Source organism: Lissotriton vulgaris, unplaced genomic scaffold (assembly GCF_964263255.1).
Source record: "Lissotriton vulgaris unplaced genomic scaffold, aLisVul1.2 SCAFFOLD_736, whole genome shotgun sequence".
Classification (NCBI taxonomy): domain Eukaryota; kingdom Metazoa; phylum Chordata; class Amphibia; order Caudata; family Salamandridae; genus Lissotriton; species Lissotriton vulgaris.
In genome coordinates, this window is record NW_028243083.1 from 379726 (window position 1) to 402700 (window position 22975).

Consider the following 22975-nt stretch of genomic DNA (forward strand, 5'->3'; position numbering starts at 1 on the left):
TTATCACAAAAGTTAATGCAAGAAAATATCAGTCCAAATGTTATATGTTGATAGTCTTCTTTATTCTCTCATCCTATTCAGAACCGTAGATGTATTACATATGGCTCCTGATAGCAAAAGGGCGTAGCTGGTATTGCTGAGATGTAGCCAACACGTGTTTTATCTTGGGTATATCACCCATCGACTTTCTCAGGGCAAATTTGAATTAAAGAAAAGTTCCGCCAGAGTCGAGCAAAACCTCTAAGCAGTCCCATTCAGCATGGGTCTTGGTGGGGCTTGTATATTATATATTATAACGATCTACAATCAATCTGGTTCCCACAGTTTCCAGTTTTCGTATTTCACTTTCAGAGATGACCGTATTGGGAGCTGAACTCATACCTGTGATGCAAAAAATAACTTGCCTGCAGGCCGCCTTGATGGACATGGAGAGGTAGCTAAATTATTTTACCCAGTGGGATTCTTGCAGAAAGTGCCTATTGGCTGGCATGCATCCTCCTGCAAGCTCCTCCATAAATAACCCAACTACAAAAGTTACTTGTTACCGCTGTTCTTAAGCTGTAGAGTAAAGCCATTGTTTTCCATGTATCTTCCTATAGTATCTGCCAGTTAATTCATGTGCTAACCACATGTACCTTTATGCTCAGGGGATATACACAATCTGGTTCGCAATGGTTCTGACATCTTCTACTGTGTGCAGATGGCAGTGGGATTGCAAATTGTTGTTTAGGGATTCTAACCCAATACCTCTTCACAAGTGCATTCAGTAGTCTTTCGTCAGCTACTTGTGATCCTGCTATGGAGTGGAGTTGGTGGAGTACCCTAAAGATGTGCCACAGTCATAGTGTCTGGCCAGCAACGCACTGTGATGTACTTTTCTGTCAACAAAGGATGAGTACAAAACATGTGGAAGTAGTCCATTTATGTTTTAGGTCGAGGACTGTTGCACTGCGTAGCAGTGGAGTGAGCCGAAGATTTTATGTTTCTTAGAGGGGGCTGGAACCCACCCTTCTTCTCCATTGGCTGGCTTCCTAAACAGAGGCCAGCCATTGGATTCAGGGGCATGTTTTTTGCATTCTTTCTATCTGTGACGTCATCAGTCACTCAGCAAAAAACCCGCCCCTGAATCGCGGAAGTTTTGGAGCTTTGCGGCAGCCATTTCTGCCCGACCTGCATATGAATCGGTTGCGTAGTATAAAGCGCTCTAATACCGCTTATCTGCTGTTTTTGTGCCCCCTAGCGCTTAGGAGCGATTTCTTTTAAAATTGTGCTTAGCCCCATATTATTACTTAAAATACGGGTGCTCACCCCTTTCTGATCCCTCATCTACCGGGTGCCTACCCCGGATTGCTGCCTGAGTCCACTTTTCTCCCTCCGGGCCGCCGCGCTGCCTGCGACGACCGGAAGTAGTGGGCAGAGAAACCGGAAGTGGACTGGAGCCTATCCAGCGATCCGGTGCAGAGGAGTGAGGCAGGAAGCGAGCAGGTGAAGCCGCGGGGCTCCCGTGTTATGGTAGAGCACCGCCTGCAGCCATGAGGAGAAGGAGCAGGGACACAGAGAAGCCGCCTGTTCCGCATCGGGGCTCCCGGGTGAGGAGGAGAGCCCCGTGCCCTGCAGCTGCTGTGTCCATGAGGCGGAGGGGGCCCGAGGCACATTACCGGTGCCTGCCCCCACCACAGTGGAAGGAGACGTGCTGCAGGCCCAGGAAGCCGGTGAGTAAAAGCCGGCTGGGGGGAGGGAGGGGGGGGGAAAAGGTGCGAGGTCGCGTACCCGGGCGGTGCCTTGACCTGAGCAGCCCCGCTCTGCAGAGGGCTGCTCCTACATTGCTGTTGGTGTCTCGTGCGGCCCCATTTGGCAGTGGGCAGCGCCTCTGTGATTTGGGGGCATTTTTCACTTCAGAGTCCCCCGAGAGGGACTCCCACAGCTGCGGGCAATATTGACGGTAGAGCGGCCCCAGTGGGCAGCGGGCCACTCCCCCAGCTGGCAGTGTTGTTTCTCGAGCCCATTAGGCTCAGAGGGGGCATTTAGTTTCTTGAGGACGCTCAGATTATCTTTATGCCTTAACATCTAAACGTAATTTTATTTTTACTTAACTGGCTTCAGCGGAGCCCCTTTTTTTTTTTTTAAGTCTGGACAGAACGCGAAGGGTACTAGTACTAGTTTGAGAAGTTTTATGGGCAATATCTATAAAAAAATAAGATTTGGGGTGTTTTCGTAACAGACGGGTGCCAGCTTTCTCCTTTGTGTCTGCTAGCTGGGCCTTCCCAGGGAGGGACAGGGGCAGAGGTAAGTCACACTGCACGCGACTGGGTTCTTTCACCGTTACAGCACACTTGGCACCTGGGCGGCAGTCCCGACCTACCTGTGTTGCAGTATGGGCGACACCTTTGAGTGATGCTGTTCGGGGTAGCCGCTTTCCGACAGGAGAGCCCTCACACCTCTTTCCCGCCCCCTCTTCCCACTGTGAGAGGATTATAAAGAGGAAACAATCACGTGCTAATTAACCTGGTAAGTACCACCAACCCAAGCAGCACACACCATGAATAACAGGAGTGGGAAACAAATGCTTGTATGTTTTTAGGGGGAATTTATTTTTGATATGCTGTGAGAATTTATGATGTGACTTAAGTTTGCGTTCCACAACCCACTGGAGCTGCATTATTTATTTGGAGGGATACATGGGCCCAACACTGCAAATTAAAAGGCCTTTCGGCATTTTTTATGCTTATCTATGCTCAAATTGTTTGCTTACAAGTAGGTTGTTTTAAGGCTTTGTCATGAGGAAGCCCCATTCCCCCATTTTGGCCGCACCCCCACATCACCCAAACTAGGCACCAATAGCACTTAAAAGGAAAAACTTGGTTTATGATGGAGCAGCTTTATTAAAAATTGGCAAACCACACTTGTGAAAAAACAGTCATAAAAATTCAAAGTGATAAAAGGCATGTGAGTAATGAAAGTGATCTGGTTTTTGTGCCTATGTGCCCTGCTTGTGATCCGGTTTGTGTGCCTCTGTGCCCCCCTGCCCCCTCGTTGCTTGTGCTTGCTCTCCTACCCCTGCCCCCTCGTTGCTTGTTGTGCCTCTGTGCCCTGCTTGTGATCCGGCATTTGCGCCTCTGTGCCCCCTGCCCACTCGTTGCTTTTGCTTGCTGCCCCCTCGCTGCTTGTGCTTGCTCTCCTGCCCCTGCGTTGCTTGTTGTGCTTCTGTGCCCTGCTTGTGATCTGGTTTTTGTGCCTCTGTGCCGGCCCTGCCCCCTCGTTGCTTGTGCTTGCTCTCCTGCCCCCTCGTTGTGCTTGCTTTCCTGCCCCCCGTTCCCTCGTTGTGAGCGTTTTTTCTGGCCTCTGTTCTCTGTGTGTGTGTGGGGCTCTGTGTGTGTGTGTGGGGCTCTGTGTGTGTGTGGGGCTCTGTGTGTGTGTGTGGGGCTCTGTGTGTGTGTGTGGGGCTCTGTGTGTGTGTGTGGGGGGCTCTGTGTGTGTGTGTGGGGGGCTCTGTGTGTGTGTGGGGCTCTGTGTGTGTGTGTGGGGCTCTGTGTGTGTGTGTGGGGCTCTGTGTGTGTGTGTGGGGCTCTGTGTGTGTGTGTGGGGCTCTGTGTGCGTGTGTGTGTGTGTGTGTGTGTGTTGGGCTCTGTGTGTGTGTGTGTGTGGCTGAGTCCGCAAATACTCTCTACTACTCTTTAATGCTCACCTATTGCCATTGTAAATGACAATACCACTTATTTATGTTTAAAAAAAATAGTCATGAGCAATGCCAATAGCTCTACCTTTAATAATGCTGAGACCATTGCATTGTAAATGCTTGTTCCAATTGTTCTGGAGTTGTTTTTCTTCATCCAAAGCTGAAGCATAGCTGAACAGTCTATTAGGAGTGGCCTGAGAGGTGCTGAGGGGTAAAGCGCATGAAGTTACATTGGTGGGGTAGTTGCAAATCGTGTTTTTTTGTGTTGTCCAAATGATACACAATGTGTCGGTTCTCTGATAGGTACTGAGAAGTCAAACAGCTGCAGTGTCATGTCATGCGTCCAGTCTCAGGTTCCTAACATCCAATCCAGAATTTGAGGTCTAAGATCTGCGTTTTCCTCAATATGCATCACACACTTTTGTGGTACATCTGCTGTAGACTGTTTCTACAGGAATGATGTACTATATCTGCCCAGCTATCAGTACCTTGATGTGCCCCCTCCTAAGCAGATCGCACAAGCTTCCTGCAGATTACTTGGCACAATCTGCTCGTCTTGAAGGGGCATCTTTGAGTATACACACACATGAGATGGGCATACGTTGACCCAGTGACAAAAAATGGATGAAAGATGCATTTCTGTATTCTACTTTGTATATAAAAATGCCTGTGCATCAAAATGCAAAGCCAGCTCCAATGCTCCACATCTGGTGGGTGCATTCAAGTCCAAAACCTTCTCCAATTTATATCATCTGGCGGAAAGCCTACAAAAAGGTGGGTGAGCAATATGAGTGCATGCTCACTGATCGGAATTGGTTTGTAGCAGGCTTTACAAACAGTTTTACTTAATTGCTAAAGGCATTGTTTTATGTCACTTTGCTAGGTTCCTTGGGATATTTTCATCAGTTGTTTATACGAGAGAACCCAAAAGCGGACTGCCGTTGTTTATACTTAATTGATATACAGAGCAACTAACACATAATGCATTGTAATTATATTTCATTTTTTAGGCGCTGATACGAAAATCATGAGAAACAGTGGCAAAACTAGGATGAAACGGACCAAAATTGACTATCTGATGAATTACATGGTGTATATGGTAAATATAGTGAACTCGATATGTCCACTTGTTACTTTAGAGACAGATAAGTCTTCATGTTAACTTTACTTTGAAACCCCGCTTTAGCAGGAGATATTTCATATGGTCTATACTTTATTTGGCGTTTTTGATCTGTGCTGACATAGAACTACGAAATTGTCTAAAACTGGGAGCTGAAAATACATAATATATTTCATCCCCAATAAAATCCAACTGGCATTCTTCATGACCCCATTCACTTGCTATGCATTTGTTTGTGTTTTAAGTAAGTTGCAAATGCATAATCAGGTCCATTCTTTTTAGCATAGATCACTTGGGGAGTTATCATTTATAATCATGTTTTTTATCAAGCAGAGCCTTTACCACGCAGCCTTTCTCATGCATGCAATTTTTGGTGCCTTTCTCACGTATATCTTTACCACGGTATTTGGTATATTTTATTTATTTGAGTTTTATATAGCGCTAGCTAGACCTGAAGGTATTGGAGCACTTTGCATGTTATGCAAAGATGTTTAATAGATTCTCACCAAAATGCACAACAGCTTTAGGAGGGAACACACAGCTCACCGTCCCTCCAGACTTCTGTTCTGCACTCGCCACCAGTTTCCGGTATTTATTTCATACTGCCAACACGTTTCAAGTCACACAGACTGTTCTTCATGGGCTGTTTTCAAATGAAGTACTAACTCGATTTCCTGTTTGTTTCCTCTTTTATAAACAAACAGGAAATTGAGTTTGCTTCTTTTCACCACAGCCTACTAAGGTAATAATTAAAATGAAATACAAAGAGAACACTTGAACTTACTATAAGTGCAATGGTACCGCTGCAGGGCTTTGTGTCCCATCATTCTGCACAGAAAAGAACTGCACTATGCAAATTGCCACTAGAGGCTGCTGTTGTAAAAATGCCGGGAATAAAAGGAACCGGATTCAGAAGCAGTGAGTGTTTCTAGCTTTCTTTTTGAGCCCATGAGGCAGGGGCGATGGCCCTGAAACGCGTTGGCAAAAGCAAAATAATGGGGTGCAAAGAAACGGGCTGCTAAATAAAACCGCATGGTTGGGAGAAGTCGAGTGCGCTCCGATGCGCAACGGCACATTAGTTTCAATATAAATAAATATACATTTAAAAATATCTATATCTATATCTATATATATATATATGTAAATATATATAGATATATAGATATATATATATATATATATATATATATATATATATATATATATATATATATATATATATATATATATATCCACTCGTGTCACAGTCACCTTCTAGCGGCAGTAAATCGCGAACATCAGCTTGTATAAAGGTAGCCTTTTATTCAGCAAAAAATTGTTCGGCAATCTTACTCTATGCGTTTCGGGAAAGTGTTCCCTTGTTCACAAACTTTCCCGAAATGCGTAGATTAAGATTGCCGAACAATTTTTTGCTGAATAAAAGGCTACCTTTATACAAGCTGATGCTCCTGATTTACTGCTGCTAGAAGGTGACGGTGACACGAGGGGATTTTGAGGTTCGCCACCTCTTTACGAACCACTGTCAAGAAGTGGCTGGAGCATGGCGTTGCTCAGCTGACACTGAGCACAAGGAGCTTTTAATATATATATATATATATATATATATATATATATATATATATATATATATATATATATATATATATATATATATATATATATATATATATATATATATATTTATGTAACATATAATACATTCAGTCAAAATTCTTTACTTAGATAAAAGAATTAATAACAGATACATGCAATAAAATCAAGGTTTAAAAAGTAAAAAAAAGTTTAAAAAACAGAAATACAGCCCTGAATTATATGAAAATTTGACATGCTGCTTATGGTCATACCGGAATCTCATCGGAATCTATCCTTAGTCAGTCTCAAACAATCGATTTGCCAGATGACTATTTCTTTTCCTTACTCTTAATGCCTCAAAAATAAAAAATAAATATATATTCACAAAAAAAACTAGGTTAACATAACGTTCTAGTTAGGTGACTATGTCCGTGACAACGCTAATGTTTTGAACTAAACAAAACACAGAAATTCACCAGTTTTAGTTAACAGAGGTAATTATGCAGTGTGCCCTGCCATGCACTGCTTATGACCTCTCATATTACATCACTCATGACATGTTCTGGAAATCATTTGACCTCACTGATTAGCATTTTTATGGCTCCCAAAGGCTGGGAGCGGACTGTGTTTCTCCCGTTTGGTGGGAGATTCAAAAATGCTTCCTCCAGATGGGAGCAAAAACGCAATAAAAACAAGAAGCAATAGATATACAGACTGATTATACAATGTGGCGCAACAAGGAACCTAATACATCAATCTAAATCTAAAAATAAGCCAAAGAGAAAAGGCAATAATAAAAAATGTACCTAAAGAGAAAATAGCATTTTATGTTTTTTTCTTTTCAGAAGGAGTATAAAAGAAAAATAAATAAAAGGAGAAAAGAAAAAGTAGGGGAAAGAAACAGAGAAGGGGAAAAAAGGGAAAACTGGAAATATAATAACATCTTCATCTAACATAATATTGAAACGTTAATCTTATAATAATGACATTGGTTTCCAAAAACATTGTAATACCTATACGTGTGACATATGACAAAAAATAAACTAAAAGAAGGTAATCAAATATTCATAGAGGTTGATTAACCAAAAGATCTGTCTCGATTACATAGCGCAGATGCAGATAAGTAGTTAGTGAGTGGAGACCAAAGGGCTTCTTTATGAATAAGTTGTTGAGAGGTTTTGGAGGAAGCTCTGTCTAGTTTGTGGTGATAATAAAGAAGATTCTACCAGGCGAAGAAGGAAACATTGGATGCATCTTTCCAATTAGAAGTGATTACCTGAAGGGCGATAGTAATTAACACGTCTACAAATATGCCTATCTTCCGAGAACGATACCAATATGAGGAGTTACTTCCTTAAAATATGGAGTATATATCAACGTGAAAATTAATAGTGCAAATAGAGGAAATTGACTCACACGCTCTAGTCCAAAAAAGGGCAATATTAGGGCAAAGAAAAAAGGAATGCATAACAGAACCGGGAGTAGAAAGACATACCCAACAATTCGGGGATAAATGTGAACTATATTTGGAGAGTGATAGTGGAGCTAAAAATAATCCATGATAAAAATAATAAAGGGTCTGAGTGGTACTAGAATTGCAAGAGGTATGATGTATGCGTGTCCAAATGGAGTTCCATGTATCAACTGAGAGGGAATGTTGAAGATCAGACTCCCATAAAAGCTCAACTTTATTTTTAGGACGGCTTGGGTTAGAAGAGAAATGTAGATATTTCTAAGTTTGGGAGGCTTTAATGTAAGGGGAAGAGGGTAAAGGTTCTAACAAAGGATCTTGAGGGGGAAGAAAAGAACCAGAGAGTCGAGAAATATGTTCCGTTAGAACAAACGTAGAGATTCATATCTTGATAACGAGGAAGCAGGTAAGTCAAAAGCGGACCGAACCTCTTGTAAGGATAGACAACGAGAATCCTGTAGCAATTGTTTAACTTGAAAGATCCCTTTAGCAACTCATGTTTTCAAAAAAATAGTGCAATTGGACAATTTGATGTGTTTGTTATGCCAAAGAAGTGAGTCCAAAAATATCTGCAAGGGGCTTTGAGATTTACATTTAATAGGATAAAAATTGGAAATAAATTTGGAAATCATAGGGTAATTTAAAGAACTGGGAGGAATTGTCGAAAATTGGGAAAATGGACACCACCCAGATTCTTAGGAGCAGAGAGAAAGGCCAAAGAGATACAAGCTTTCTGACCATTCCAGAGAAATTAACAAAAAATTCCCTTTCTTGTTTGAAAAAGTGTTAATGGTATTTTTACAGGTAACATGGATAAATAAAAACTAATAACTGGAAGCAGCATCATTTTAATGGCTTCTAATCTACCCCACCATGACAAAAAAAGGAGAGACCATCTAACAGTCATATTTTTAATAAAACCTCATCCAAATTAGACTGAATTTTTTCTAGGGTGAAAGAATATTTAAGCACGTAATATTAGTATTCCATTTAAAATAAATTCCCTCAAACATGCTTCGTAAACAGTTTTTATTTAAGGGGAGCACTTCAGATTTGTTAAAATTCAATTTATAGCCTGAAAAGGCAGCATAAGAAGAGAGAAACATGTAACATATCAGCATAAGCCATAAATTAAATTTCAACAGATTTGTGCGTAAAACCTCAAAGCGGGGGAGTGTCGTAAAGAGTGAAGAAAGGGCTCGAGAGCAAGGATAAAAAGTAATGGGGAAAGAGGGCATCCCTGACGAATACCTCTTTCTAAAGGGAAATAAGAAGATTGAGAGCCATTAATGAAAACTGAAGTAGTTGGAGAGGAATATAATAAATTAACACGGGACAATATAGAAGGACCAACACCATGCCATTTAAGAGCGCGCATCATAAATTACCAATGAACACGGTCAAAAGCTTTTTCTGCGTCCAATGTGATGGCGGCTATGGGGAAGAACTCTTAGATGCTAGATAAATAATATTGAGGAAAGTTCTGGAATTATCAGAAATAATCCTACCTTTAACAAACTCTGTTTATTCATAGTCCATTAAATCTGGAAGTACTTGATTATTACAAAGGGCTAAGATCTTGGCAAATAGCTTACAATCAAGGTTAGTCAAGGATACGGGACGATAGTTGGCGCAACAGGAAGGGTCTTTATCTTTTTTAGGAATGAGACAAATCATAGCTTCAAGAAAGGAAGCTCGAGCCGCTCCATTAAGAGCGATATATTGAAAAAGATCAAAGATGTGGCAGAAGAACAGACGAAAAGCAAGAATAGAACTCCGCAGTAAGTCCATCAGGACCAGGAGCCTTATCCTTAGGTAGAATGGACAATCCGGAATAGGGGAAGAGTGGGGATGTAACGAATCAAAAAATGAGTCTGATTAGCATCAGAAGGGGATGATTCAAGAGTATAAAGGGTTTTATATAAATCTGTAAAACATGCTAATATTGCTTCATCTTTAAAATGAGGAATATCATTTTCATCAATAATCGTAACCACTCTAGCTCTTTGAGATTTCACCTTCAAATAGTTTGCTAACAACTTACCGGCTCGGTTGCGACTGCCATTAAATTTAGAGTTTATTTTTAGAAATGTCCGGGATGCCTCTTCTGTGGATTTCCTACTAAACTCAAGCCTTGCCTGGACCAAAGAAGTGAGGGAATCAACTTTTTTAGTTGAAAAATACGTGTGTTCCAATTTTTTCATGGAGGAGAGCAAAGAAATTGATTCTTTGCAAAATGTTTTCTTTTTGGTAGCTACATAATCAATAATGAAGCCTCTTGTGGTGGTTTGAAAGGAATCCCAAATAGTATGAAAGGATATATCAGGAGTAGAGTTAAGAAAGACTTCAGATTCAAAATCTTTAATATGGCTTAGAAAGTTGGGATATTTTAGAAGATCATTGTTAAAACGCCAACGTTGAGATTTTGAGGACAAGGAAGGAAGATCTAAACTAATCCGAACAGGAGCATGATCGGAGATAAGAATCGAGCCAATCTTTGCATGAATGAGGTTGGAAAGAAGATGCGGACTTAGAAATATATAATAAATTCTAGAGGTAGAATTGTGAGCAGGAGACTAAAAAGTGTATTCTAAACTATCAGGATTGAATATTCTCCAAGCGTCTACTAGGCCTCTTGCAGATATGGTCTTAGCAAAGGTTTTTTTGCATTTTATTGGGAATGTACTTAACGGAGGATTTCCTATCAATGATGGGATCCGTGATCTGATTACAATCGCCACCCACTGTGAGATTAGAACTAGAACATGCATGAAGACTGTGGGACATGGATTGACAAAATAGTGAACACATGCCTGTGCGACCATAAATGTCCAATAAAGAAACATGAGAACTATTGATAATATTGTGAAGAAGGAGCCAATGACCATTTTGATCCTTCCCTCCTTTTTCTAATGTGAGGGATAAGGATTTGTGAAAGAGTATTTTCATGTCCTTGGAAGGGGAACAATATACGTGACCCACCCATTGCTTCCTAAGGGAATTGACATCACTCTCATTAAGATGGGTTTCTTGTAACATAGCAATTTTACATTGGAGTTTAGAGAGATGGGTATGTACCCGTTGCTTCATAACAGGATTACTCAATTCTTTTACATTCCATGAGATGATTCTAACATTCAGTCTTTACAATACAAACAAGACAGTAATATTATTAATGATGATGTACAATACAACATAATTGTACAGAACAAAACCAAGAAAAAATTGAGAAGTATGCGATTGAACATAAAAATAGCGATTAATGCAATTGAGGAAAAGAGAATAGGCATGAAAAAGAAAATGAATGAAGTGAAAAATTGAAAAAACAGGATAGTAAAGGAGAGGAGAAAAGAGGGAAAAAATAAGAAATGCAAGTAATGAATTAAAAGATAAATCCAAAAAGGGTGAAAAAGGAAAAATCGCAAAGCGAGAAAAGGAAAGGAAAGTATAAAAAACAAGTGATAGAGAAAGATAAGCTGACTAGAAGTCGGGAGACTTCAGTCAATTGAGAAGAAATACATTTCCATGGTGAAGAAAATAACATAGGGAAGCCGGAAGCTGCAAGGGAAGACAGATGACAAAACCGATACGGACAACGAGATCATTCTAAACTAAAGAAATATAATATTTAAATAAAAGAAAGTAATTGTATATAGAATACTAGGCCAGGGAGATCAACTACATAACATAGAATAACATAGGCGGAAAAATAGCGACCAAAGAAAGACAAAGCAATGAAAAACTCAACACTTACCAAACATAAGGGATGACCGAGGAGTCTAGGGTCAGGATGGAAGGGCATGAGGTGGGAGACATCTGGGTAAAGGATCGGTACAAGAGGAGGAACAGCTACAAGAAAAACAAGGAAAAGTCACAATATGAAGAGTTCATTGAAGAAGACCTCCAAGCCATTAAAGGCAAGGGAAAACAACAACTACAAATCATAAACCACAACAACATAGAGGATAAGAATCCTCAGAACAATTAAAGAGAAATAATAATCTCAAAAAACAAACACATAACAGAGTAACAGTGTATCTCAGGGTCCTCCAAAGTCCATATCGTCCCCTTTATGGCAAGAGATGAATTGTCTCAAGTCTTCAGGACGATCGAAGGAGTAGGACCTCCCTTTATAAGTAACCTTGAAAAAGCATTAATGTACTAAACCATATCTGGTGTTCATGGATCGAAGGATCGGATGGAGAGAAAGCAATTCTTTGCAACATGCTGCAATTGCGAGGCCACATCTTGAGAGAAGAAAACTTTTTGACCAGACCACAGCATCTGCTTCCTAGACTTTGCTGCTGAAAGGACCCCCAACAGTTCAGTGTATTCCAAAAACAAAATAACTATCCCTCTAGGATAATTTACTGACTAAGGAGAAGAATCTGCAGATTTAGGACCTATGCCATGAGCGTGCTGTAAGTTGAGAGTTGTGCAGTCTTTGAGACCAACAATCTTGGGAATATGTAATTCTAAAAAGGCCAGCATGTTGGACCCTTCCTCTCCCTCAGGAATGCCATAAATTTGAAGGTTATTGCGTCTGTTACGATTTTCTAAGTCTTCTGTTTGCGTTTTGAGGAGAGCAATCGCTTGAGAAATGGCCGCCACCTGAGGTAACAAGTCCTGAGTATCCCTAATCCTCTGTTCCACCGCAGACATTCTTGAATCCAAGTTAGACCATTTCTCATCCAACCTCTGAAGAGTAGCGTTAATATCAATGACAAAAGGTTTAATCAACGTAATCTCTTCCATAGTAATGGGTAGTGGCGACTTGGTAGGCGAAGTGGGTTCCTTCTTATGTAGTTTAGGAGGAGCGGCCAGATTAGAATCTTTGCGGAAGGAAGACATATTTGTTAAAGTTGTTTTCTGACCAGGAGAGGGAGAATGCTCCGTATAGATAAGAATACTGAAAAGTTGAGTTTTAAAAATACGCAGCGTAAAAGACACTAAGTGATATTATACAGCAGTCATCAAATTCTATTTCTTTGTATCAACAAAGCTGAAGTGTGGTCATTGACTCGGTCAGCATGTCATAGTTAAATGAGGCATAGCATATTAAGTCTATCCAATGTAGAGACTATTTAAGTATAGAGTTGAGTGTCGCACGTAGGATTTTCCTATGAACTGTTTTCTGTCAGAAAATTTTGATATATAACAGATTTTGAGGAGGCAAGATTCAGTCATAAAAAGTTATCACATAGGCAAAATCAGGTGCATAACAATAACCTATGTATTGGAACAGTAAAGCAACGAAAAGCTTCCATTTATGCGCACAATCTCCTCAGGGAAAGAGAGAAGAAACCCGGTGAGGAGAAAACCAAAGATAATGCATTTTATTTGCACAAAATGATGGCGGTCGCGATGTATGCATGAAATGCGCCGCATGTTGTAAATGCATTGCAGGCAAAGTGGTGGTAAAGTCAAAATTTTAAAGGGGTCAGCATCCACTTCACATATTTAGTGGGAGCGGCGTACCTTCAGTGTGCCTGTTGCTGAGCTGAGATGAAGCTGCGTTCGTCAGAGCGCACCGCATAGTAAAGCCAAATTTCAGAGGAATACAGGATCACGGCAATGCGAAAAAGGTATCCTTAGTCTCAGCGGACACTCATTCACCTGAATCCACTGTCAAATTCCACCTAGAAAGCACTTCATCGGCCGCCCTGCTCAGGAATCTTGATCTCGGTCCGGAGCGAGATCAACCCACTGCCATCTACGTCGGCGCTCAAGCCACGCCCCCTCAATGTCTGTGTTCTGAATGATCAAACCGACAACAAAACACTGTACATACCAAAAGAACAGTGAATAGGGGAGCAAAGCCCATTTTTAGGTGCAGGGAATAATCACCAGTGCTGGTTCTGATTTTCCCCCTCCAAAAAGAATCGTATAGACTGTTCGTTGGTTTGCACATGCAGCACTTTGAAGAGGCAGTCCCCTTCCCTCAGGAAGCATCCAAGATTTCGCACTCATTAGATGTCTCCTATAATTTTTTTACCTTTTGACATATTATGTACCATGTAAAGTTTAGAGTGAAGTACTTTTTTAAAACACTTTGATGGACTCTGAATTATTACCTTGTAATTGTTGGTTTGCTTAGTTCCAACTCATTAACCCAGAATATCCTCCGTGAGTAAGATTTGGGCTGCTTGACTCCATTATCCTGAGGGCAAAGGTCTAATGGGTTCTATATGCTGCTCAGGTTTGGGTTCAGCAGTAACGGTAAGACCTAGAACACTATAGATACAAAGCTTGGTTTGTCTCGATCTGAGCCATGTTGCCTCGGTCTGCCCTGGAGCCCCTGATATATTTCCAACAAGGGGTGTCTTGCTGGAATGAATTAAAAATTGCAATTAACAGCCAAAGGGGTGAAATTATATTGCTCTGAGTTGAAGAGCTTTTAGATAGTCTAGGGTAAGCGGTAAATGTATGAAAGGCGCTCCTATATTAATTCTAATTACTATGGTACACCTATTTAAAGGAAACAAACGTAATCAAGCTGTGCTGAAGACAATTTGTAGATATGTACATAATGTATATTTACTTTAGACCATATTAATAAAGGTGAATTCCATAATGTGGGTTTATGACAAAATCTACCTGTTTTACGCCTGGAAGGAATTCACATAAGGGTGCATGATGGCAGGGTTAACTCAATTTACTAATGCCTACATCTACCCCAAGAGTGCAAAGTTCTCCACCACTCTGAATCCCACTGGACTGGTTCAGATGGGGAAAAGTGGTGTTTTAAGACATTCCACAACAAAGCATGGTTATGTTTTGACATTTGTGAATGCCTTCCAAAAGGTAGGTTTCGGGGATTCATAGATTACTTTCAATCCCCTTTCTACCAAGTCATGCAAGGCATGGGTTGACGTAAATCTTTTCCAAGGTGATAAAGGATCACCTAAATATTTGCTGGTGGTGTAGTGGAAGCCGGTTTCTCCATATCTCTATAGGGAATTGTGTTTTTCCACAGTGAGGGAGAAAAGGTGTGTTCACATAAGAGATCCTATTTATCTTGTGGAATGCTGCACAGAAGGACTATAAGCTTGTAGAAATCTGGCTCGGTATCATGAAAGTGGTCTGGTCCCTATCATGTGACCTGAACTCAAACGTGCACAGCACTTTTGGTTAAATACTCACTTTGTTTTAGATTTATCTCTGATTAATAACTCAGTCGTCACTTTTCTTTTTCATATCTATTTGCAATTTATTCTTCATTGCATGATTTATATCAATCCAATACAATTTTTATTTTTCTAAACATTAATAAATGCATCTATAAATTAATTGATTCATCATTGATTTGACAATATACGTATTTTCTGCGGCCATTGAGTGTTTGTAAGTTGAGCCCCTATTGCCATGAGAATAGTTTGGCAGCCAGCCTAGCTGACCATTTAGAGGCCTTTTTAGAACTTGCTTTTCCATGCAATTGTATCTTGATGAAAGAATGCACTTTGAATGTGTTTCTTCCCGAATAATTAGCATAACATATGCAGCCAGCTTTTAGTTTTGACCATTATTTGATACATTTAGTTTTCTAAAATACACATAAAGTTCAGTACTACAATGTTGCGTAAAAGTTGGGAGGATACAATGCTGCTTTTACATATGTAAGGTCGTGTTTTTTTATGAAATGTCAGTTTTCTTTAATAAGGTGAACACTATGAATAACATTGTGGCTTTATATGAGTTTGAAATGGTGAAGTACCCATTGTTCCATATATTTTACTACAGCTCTGCATTGTATAATTTCTTTAGCCTTATGTAGAGCCCATTTTCACTCCACACCCATGAAGCAGTCAGTGCAGGATCTTTGATATATGGATAACCTAACAATTTATAGTTATATATTATTGCGTGACCAGAGGCAAAGAATTATGCAGCTTTGCATATAGTCCATTTGTACTCTTTAGTGCTCAGATAAAACTATGTATGGATTTGAACATTATCCTACAAGTAACAGCTTGTCCCTATTTGTGTTTTTTTTCTGTGTACACATTTTGTATTAATGAATAGCACATATAGTTTTATAATACACAGATCTCAATTAACAACTAAACACTCATGGAATCATTTTCAATAACCGTGCAAACCAATTCAACATTACAGGATGGAAAAACAAGTATCTAATTCCCATTATGTCTATCCACTTATGGGTGGCATCAGTAGTAATGCATAGCATGTATCTACAGCACAACAAAATTATTACAACTAAAACTAACTTCTAGAAGTTGCTGGTGGGCTTAAAGATTTCTTAACCACAATCGGGCAGAGTAATGCAGGGATAGGTGGGTTGAGGCATATGCAATATCATATGACAAAAGTTACAATTAAACATTATACAATTAAACAAAGGTCACTTTTTTAATTCATTTCAATTTAAATTATTTATTTCGGCCAACAGGGCCATAAAAGCACACACCATATACAATAGATACAATGTACAGCATAATTAGAAACCATTGCAAAAATGATCATATAAAAAAAATATCAGCCAATAAATAAAATCTATACGAAAAGAAAAATGTATAATTGATTATCAGATAAAACAAGCAAAAAATGAAATGCACTCAAATAGTGCATGTCAAGTCGAAAGGTGTCGAAGGGCTTTACCACAAATCATCCACATAACACCTAAACATTTTGCAACAGAAATGGCCATTACAGGACGAGAGTCTGATCCAAAGATAGGCAGGGCTTCCTGATAATTTTGTACACCTATTAGTCAACAGATGGCTACAAGCCAGGTATACTGAGCAGATGGATAGGATGGACATGCAAAAAAACACAGGAGACACTTTTGCTTAGGTGATCACAAATCGGTCATGTGGTACCTCTTTTACCAGTCCATCCTGCTGTAAAGACTCAAAGCGGTAGGGTGCCTATGCGAAACTGTAAGTAAAGATTCCTATGCAGTGGTACAGGCACTATGTCCCAAAATAACTCCAACCTGCAGATGGGCTTAAAATCCATAAAATTGCCAGTTCGCTTGATGGTGGCAGCGTTCTGCAAATCCCCAGTCATCAGAAACCAAGACCAATATAACCATTTCATTGCAGCCTTTGAAGTAAAAACAGATGTCAGGGTGATCTCACAAATTGTGGATCCCTAACAAATATAGGGTTAGCTTAATCATTTTGAGCCTAGGGATTTTGTTAAAATAGTCTGCCTTCATAACATCCAGCAGGGAGTCTGTGTCATGGGCAAGTACGGGGTATTCCACCCATGTCTCCAAAACAGTACAAGAAGCAAGCGTATTTATCCAAAACCTTGGCGGTACCGAAGTCACTAAACAGAGGATATAATGGGATGCTGGCTGGGAGAGATACAGGATTCCTCAGGAATTTGTTCTCATTTCTTGTAATATCGTCATATTTTGAAAGCCCCACAGTTCAGCCACATACAGGGCTGACCTAAACCCTTGGCCTCATAGATCTTTAGCGCAGGAGAAATAGGTTTAATATGTGATATCGAGAGCTCTTGAAGTATTACTCCTGAGATCTGCTTAAGCTTCATGGTTGCCTTAACAATATGAAGATGCTAGGTCATGCCCCAGGTATATATTCTACCTTCTCTAAAGGAACACCTCACAAGGTCAATTTTCCCTTAAAAGATCTATGCTGATTTCAAGCCCCGGCCCTCACAGAACTCATTAAAGTGGAGCTAAGGTTTCTGGAGTCCTGAGGAAGCCTTAGAAATCCACACGGTATCATCCGCAAAAAAAAGGGTTTGTGTTTTAAGTCCGGACAAATATGGAGCATCTGCTTCTACTTGGGACAAAAAGGATACAATGTCTGTAATATATAATGAAAACATGGTGGGAGCCTAAACACTGCCTTGGCAAACACTTTTAGAAACTGGTACCCTTTGTGTCAGCTGAGCCTGTTCCCTTCCCCATCGTATTCATGCATAATTATCTTTATAGAGGCAGATTAGAAGAGAAGATATCAGAAGGCATACCTGGGACAACTAAAACACTCCAGAGTTTGGCTCTTGGGATCCGGTCGAAAGCTGATTGTAAATCAACAAAGACAACATAGAGACTGCTTCTGCTAATCAAAACGGTTCTCAAGTAGATCATAATGGTTCTCCAGTTTATCTTAATGGTTCTGCAGTCGATCACTTATTGAGTTGAATTTTAAAATGTGATATTAGCTTTTTGTTAAGTTCAAAACATCAACTACTAGATTTCTCATTTCTCATGCTGACTTGCTTAACAATTGTTACTGTTTTTTCCTTCCAGATTTTTATACTCCTGATCCTTGCTTCTGCTGGTCTTGCAATTGGAAATTCATTCTGGGAAGCTCAGATTGGCAACTATACTCTGTCATGGTACCTTTATGACGGAAAGAAAGCATATTCTTCATCCTATCGTGGATTCCTTGCATTTTGGGGCTACATTATTGTATTGAACACCATGGTTCCCATTTCCCTTTATGTGAGGTAAGTTCAATTAATCAGCTTGTACTATTCAAATGAAATTAATTTTGGCACCCTGGGAAAATATATAAAATAAATCATGACAAATTAAAGTGCAAAAAACAAGGGTATACCCCGCCACCCTATGAGAGTATTTATAAAAAGAGTTAGGAGAAAATTAAATACTACTAGGACAAACCTTACTCCTCTGGGCTAATGGCTACTCTTAACATCCTGGTATTGAGATTAACACTCATATACAACGTCCTCGCTTACCCCTGCATCCCCAGAACTTGCTAGACTTTCCCTCTCCGACCTCATTCTCTTCACCTCCAATCAAACAAGAGATCCACCATTTCCTGACATATTGTCCACTCTCACCTCATTGTCAGATTACACTCTTCTTCAATATGATGTTACCTTCCTCCTGTTCAAATGCTGCCGATCACTCAAAATCATATGCAGCCCTCTAACCTTTCTTAGAGAACTTGGAAAGGCCAACACATTTTCTTTCAAATCGAATTTTCACTAAGTCCCATCACCTTATGCGCTCTTTCTCTGTGCCTTTTTTCTTTATGCTTTCTTATCCCTTTTTTTCTTCCACCAGCTTTCTTCCTGCAGTTTGCCAGCCACCCATGAATGAGCTTAGTCCTATCCTCTGACGATATAGTGCACCACACCTTCTCTTAAACTGTTCTCCTCACATTCCATTTATCATGGGACCCATTTTTATGAAGCTTTTACTCTGTCTATTAGCATGTTGAGTAGTCCCATCTGCGGACTGCGGATTGTACAGTTTCACTCTATATCTTCTCTATCTTCTCTAGGGAGCTTGTATTTCATATGCAAACCTTTTCTCATCCCACAAACAATTCATATTTGCTGTAATCCCTGCTTCCTCTGGATCTTCTTTTAATCAAGTGCCCACATACAGTTCTGTTTATTTTCAGTGTTCTATTTTTACAATCAGGGCAACACTCCGCCCACTGCGAAAAATCATAGTCTATCCTTTGTTCATCCTCTAACACCACTTTTTCTCTTTTTCTTTTATGATTGTCTGGCCCAGATGGCCTAATTTGCCAGCTGTGTTAATGGTTTACCTACCTTTTCAGGTGGTACAACTCTCTCTCCTTATAGCAACATCCTGATTATCATGCTGATGATTTCTCTGACACTTTAATGGACAAAGGCACAACGTTTTAAACCCACCTTTCTTCTTCCAGCCCAATCTCACCAGCCCTTCTACTTCTGCAACATGCTAAAATACATTGCCTTATTTTTCCCCTCCAAATGTTCTTCTACTTTTTTACTTTCTTTAATCAAAGTAACCATACATTCACCCAGGCAAAATTCCTTTGACCTACAATGCGTATTGCTCCACCTCAAAGGCAAATATTTCAAACAATGTGTGGGTTTCTCCAACCGACCACGTGCTTCACTACATACTAAATCTCTTGTTACCTAGAAACAAATATTGCCAGCCTATCTGACCATTTGGCAAAATCACAAGGTCACCACTGAACAATAAGAGCATCCTTGTATTGTTTAACCCCTTTGCTGCTAGGCCTTTCCCTCCCCCTGTGCTAAGCCATTTATTTGGCTATTTGGGGTAGTTCATGTTTAGGCCCATGTAACTTTTTGACCACATAAGGTATTAACGCCAAATTTGCGTCCCTTTTTTTCATCAACCTGTGGATTCTAAAGGTACCCAGGGTTTGTGGATTCTTTTGGTTTTTCTTTGTTCGCCATAAGTTGGCAGGGTATGCTCAGACGTGAGTCCCTTGATCACGTTGCCACTGGATTCAAGCAAGCCGGGCTGAAGAAGTCTGAAATGCCAGAAACCGGTCCTCGGTAGCTTGTTTCCGGTCCAGGGAAGGCATGGCTTGGCAGTTCGGGCTGGACTGTTCCCATGAGGCACAGGGTCAGACTGATTTGCATATGGCCATGTCTTAACTGGGGTGGCAGAGTGGGCTAAAGAACGGTGATGGATTAAACCCAGATCAGTTGACTGGGGGTGAGTGCTTGTATTGTCAACGCTCCGTCCATAATTTTTTTTGGTTTTGCTTTGTTCGCCATAAGTTGGCAGGGTATGCTCAGACGGGAGTCCCTTGCTCACTTTGCCACTGGATTCAAGCAAGCCGGGCTGAAGAAGGCTGAAATGCCAGAAACCGGTCCTCTGTAGCTTGTTTCCAGTCCAGGGAGGAATGGCTTGGAAGTTCGGGCTGGACTGTTCCCATGAGGCACAGGGTCAGACTGATTTGCATATGGCCATGTCTGAACTGGGGTGGCAGAGTGGGCTAAAGAACGGTGATGGATTAAACCCAGATCAGTTGACTGGGGGTGAATGCTTGTATTGTCAACACTCCGTCCATCATTTCCTTTTGGTTTTCCCTTGAGGGGACCCAGAAATTAGACAAAGTACAGCTAAATGTTAGTTTGTTTTTTGAATGGGAAAAAGGGCTCCAGATGAAAGTGTCTGTTTTTTTCCCTGCAAATGGTATCTAAAAAGGGGTTGTGGAGCTGAAATCACCATCTTCCAGGCTTTTAGGGTCAAGCAGACTTTTGTCAGAAAACCAAACCAAAATTTTTTACACAGTTTTGGCATTTTTCTGGGACGTAGCCTATTTTTGCGCTTTCAACCTCTTTACAGTTAATGGTAGAAAAGTAGACCCAATTATGAATTAAGCAAGGGGTCATTTGTGTAGATCCTTCAAAGTTTCTTCATAGAAACTAACAGTTAAATATAGGAAAAATTGAAATTTAGTTGATAAAAACTAGCCATTTGTGTCAACGTTTTCACCTGTAACTTCTTCTAATTATGACCGCTCTTTAAAAGCAATACACCGTTACATTTGCTGGACCTTTCTGGTTGTGGGGATATATAGGACTTTTAGGTTCACAAAGAGCACGACAACCCCAGAGCCAATAACTGAGCAGTGTCTTGCAATGTTTTTTTTATTATGTAACGGGTATATAGCAACTATTTTGGTAAAATGTATACATAAACCTATGTTTTTCTGAAATGGTAACAGCATATAGAGTTTAGAAACAGTAGATATTTGCACATTTCCGAAATTAGAAGTACCCTAACTAGCATGAGAATTATAGGTCATTTTTCAAAATGACTTCTTTTTTTACCCATTGTCTTTCAATTGGAAGGTAGAAATGCATCAAAAGTCAATGGGTAATAACAGCTGTTCTACAATTCTGTGTTACCCTAAGTCTCCCGATACAAATGGTACATCACTTGTGTGGGTAGGTCTAGTGCCCCTGACGGGAAACAGCTCAAAACGCAAGGTGGACACACCACATTTTCACAGTGAAATATGACCCTTTTTTTTGCAAAGTGCCTAGCTGTAGTTTTTGAACCCTAGCACTGCTGGAACCCAAGGAAACCTATACATTTTTGAGAACTAGGCACTCAGGAAATCCAGGATGGGGTGACATGACTTCTTCCCGCCAGGTTCTGTTACCCAGAATCCCTTGCAAACCTAAATAATTGTCAAAAAACACATTTTCCTCACATTTGTGTAGTGGAAAGTTCTGAAATCTGCGTGGATCCACCAAATTCGACCCACCCCGCGTTTCCCAGAGTCTTTCAAGAAAAATGGTACCTTACTTCTATGGGTAGGCCTAGTGACCGGAAACTGCCCAAAACGCAAGGTAAACGCATCACATTTTCACAGTGAAAAAAGACCCTTTTTTGACATGTGCCTAGCTGTAGTTTTTGAACCCTAGCTCTGCCGGCACCTAAGGAAACCTAGCAAACCTATATATTTTGTAAGCTAGACACCCGGGGGATTCATGGGAGGTATGGCTTGTGTGGATCCCCCAACGGTTTCTTACCCAGAATCCCCTGTAAACCTCAAAATTAGCTGGAAAAAAACTTTTTTTCACACATTTGTGTGGGAAAGTTGTGGCATCACCAGGCTGACACAAATATCCTACCGAAAGCGGCTGATTACGAGCGGAGATAGCAGACGAGGAGCGAGGATTATACCCTATGAAATTGAAACTTGATATATAATAAGAACTTCTGGATAATAAGTTAATGCTTTGACGACCTGTACAACGAACATATGACACTATAAATAGCCTTGAAAAAGCCCCGGCGCAAATCGCCACAGGGGGCGAAACACGTGTCGGCTGTTCATGTTTTAAATATATTTAATAAAAGAACTTTTTCTACATCACTTGGACTCCGGACTCTAATTATAAGAACAAGGATTTAGCCTAAGGATACCTGAAATTTGATCAAACGCACTCATCACCCCCTTCAAAGACTCAGCTGTTACAAAACTCAAGCGGTCCAGAGTTTTTTGAGTGTGTTTTTCGTCAATACATGAAACGTGAAAACTGACATAGACTTGGGATCCCCTGTGGACCACTCTCTTTCCCTAGAAACAAATATCCTACCTCCGAGCACTCCCCAGGGTCTCCAGATAAAAATGGTGCCTCAGTTGTGTTGGAGGCCCAAGCAACAGGCAAGGGCCCAAAACTTATTGAGGCGACATCAAAATTGGCTATCACAAAACGAAGTGGTTTTGCAAGGGGGGGGGGGTTACCTGGGTTTTTGGCCCCGTGGTCAGCGGCGTTCTATGGAAACCTATCAAACACACACATTTCTGACAACTAGACATCCGGGGGATTCCAGGGAGGTATGGCTTGCATGGATCCCCCAATGTTTTCTTACCCAGAATCCCCTGCAAAC

The 22975-nt window shown here is 40.5% G+C and overlaps 1 protein-coding gene across 2 annotated transcripts in view; it reads left to right on the top strand.

Moving 5' to 3' along the window:
- LOC147668707 (phospholipid-transporting ATPase IC-like) overlaps positions 1-22975 on the top strand; it is a 515423-nt gene that overhangs the window by 246966 nt on the left and 245482 nt on the right. For both annotated transcript variants that reach the window (XM_086948491.1, XM_086948490.1), the window contains exons 11-12: positions 4687-4775; positions 18089-18288. In XM_086948491.1, coding sequence (XP_086804617.1) covers positions 4687-4775; positions 18089-18288 — 289 coding nt within the window. The remainder of the gene's footprint in view (positions 1-4686; positions 4776-18088; positions 18289-22975) is intronic.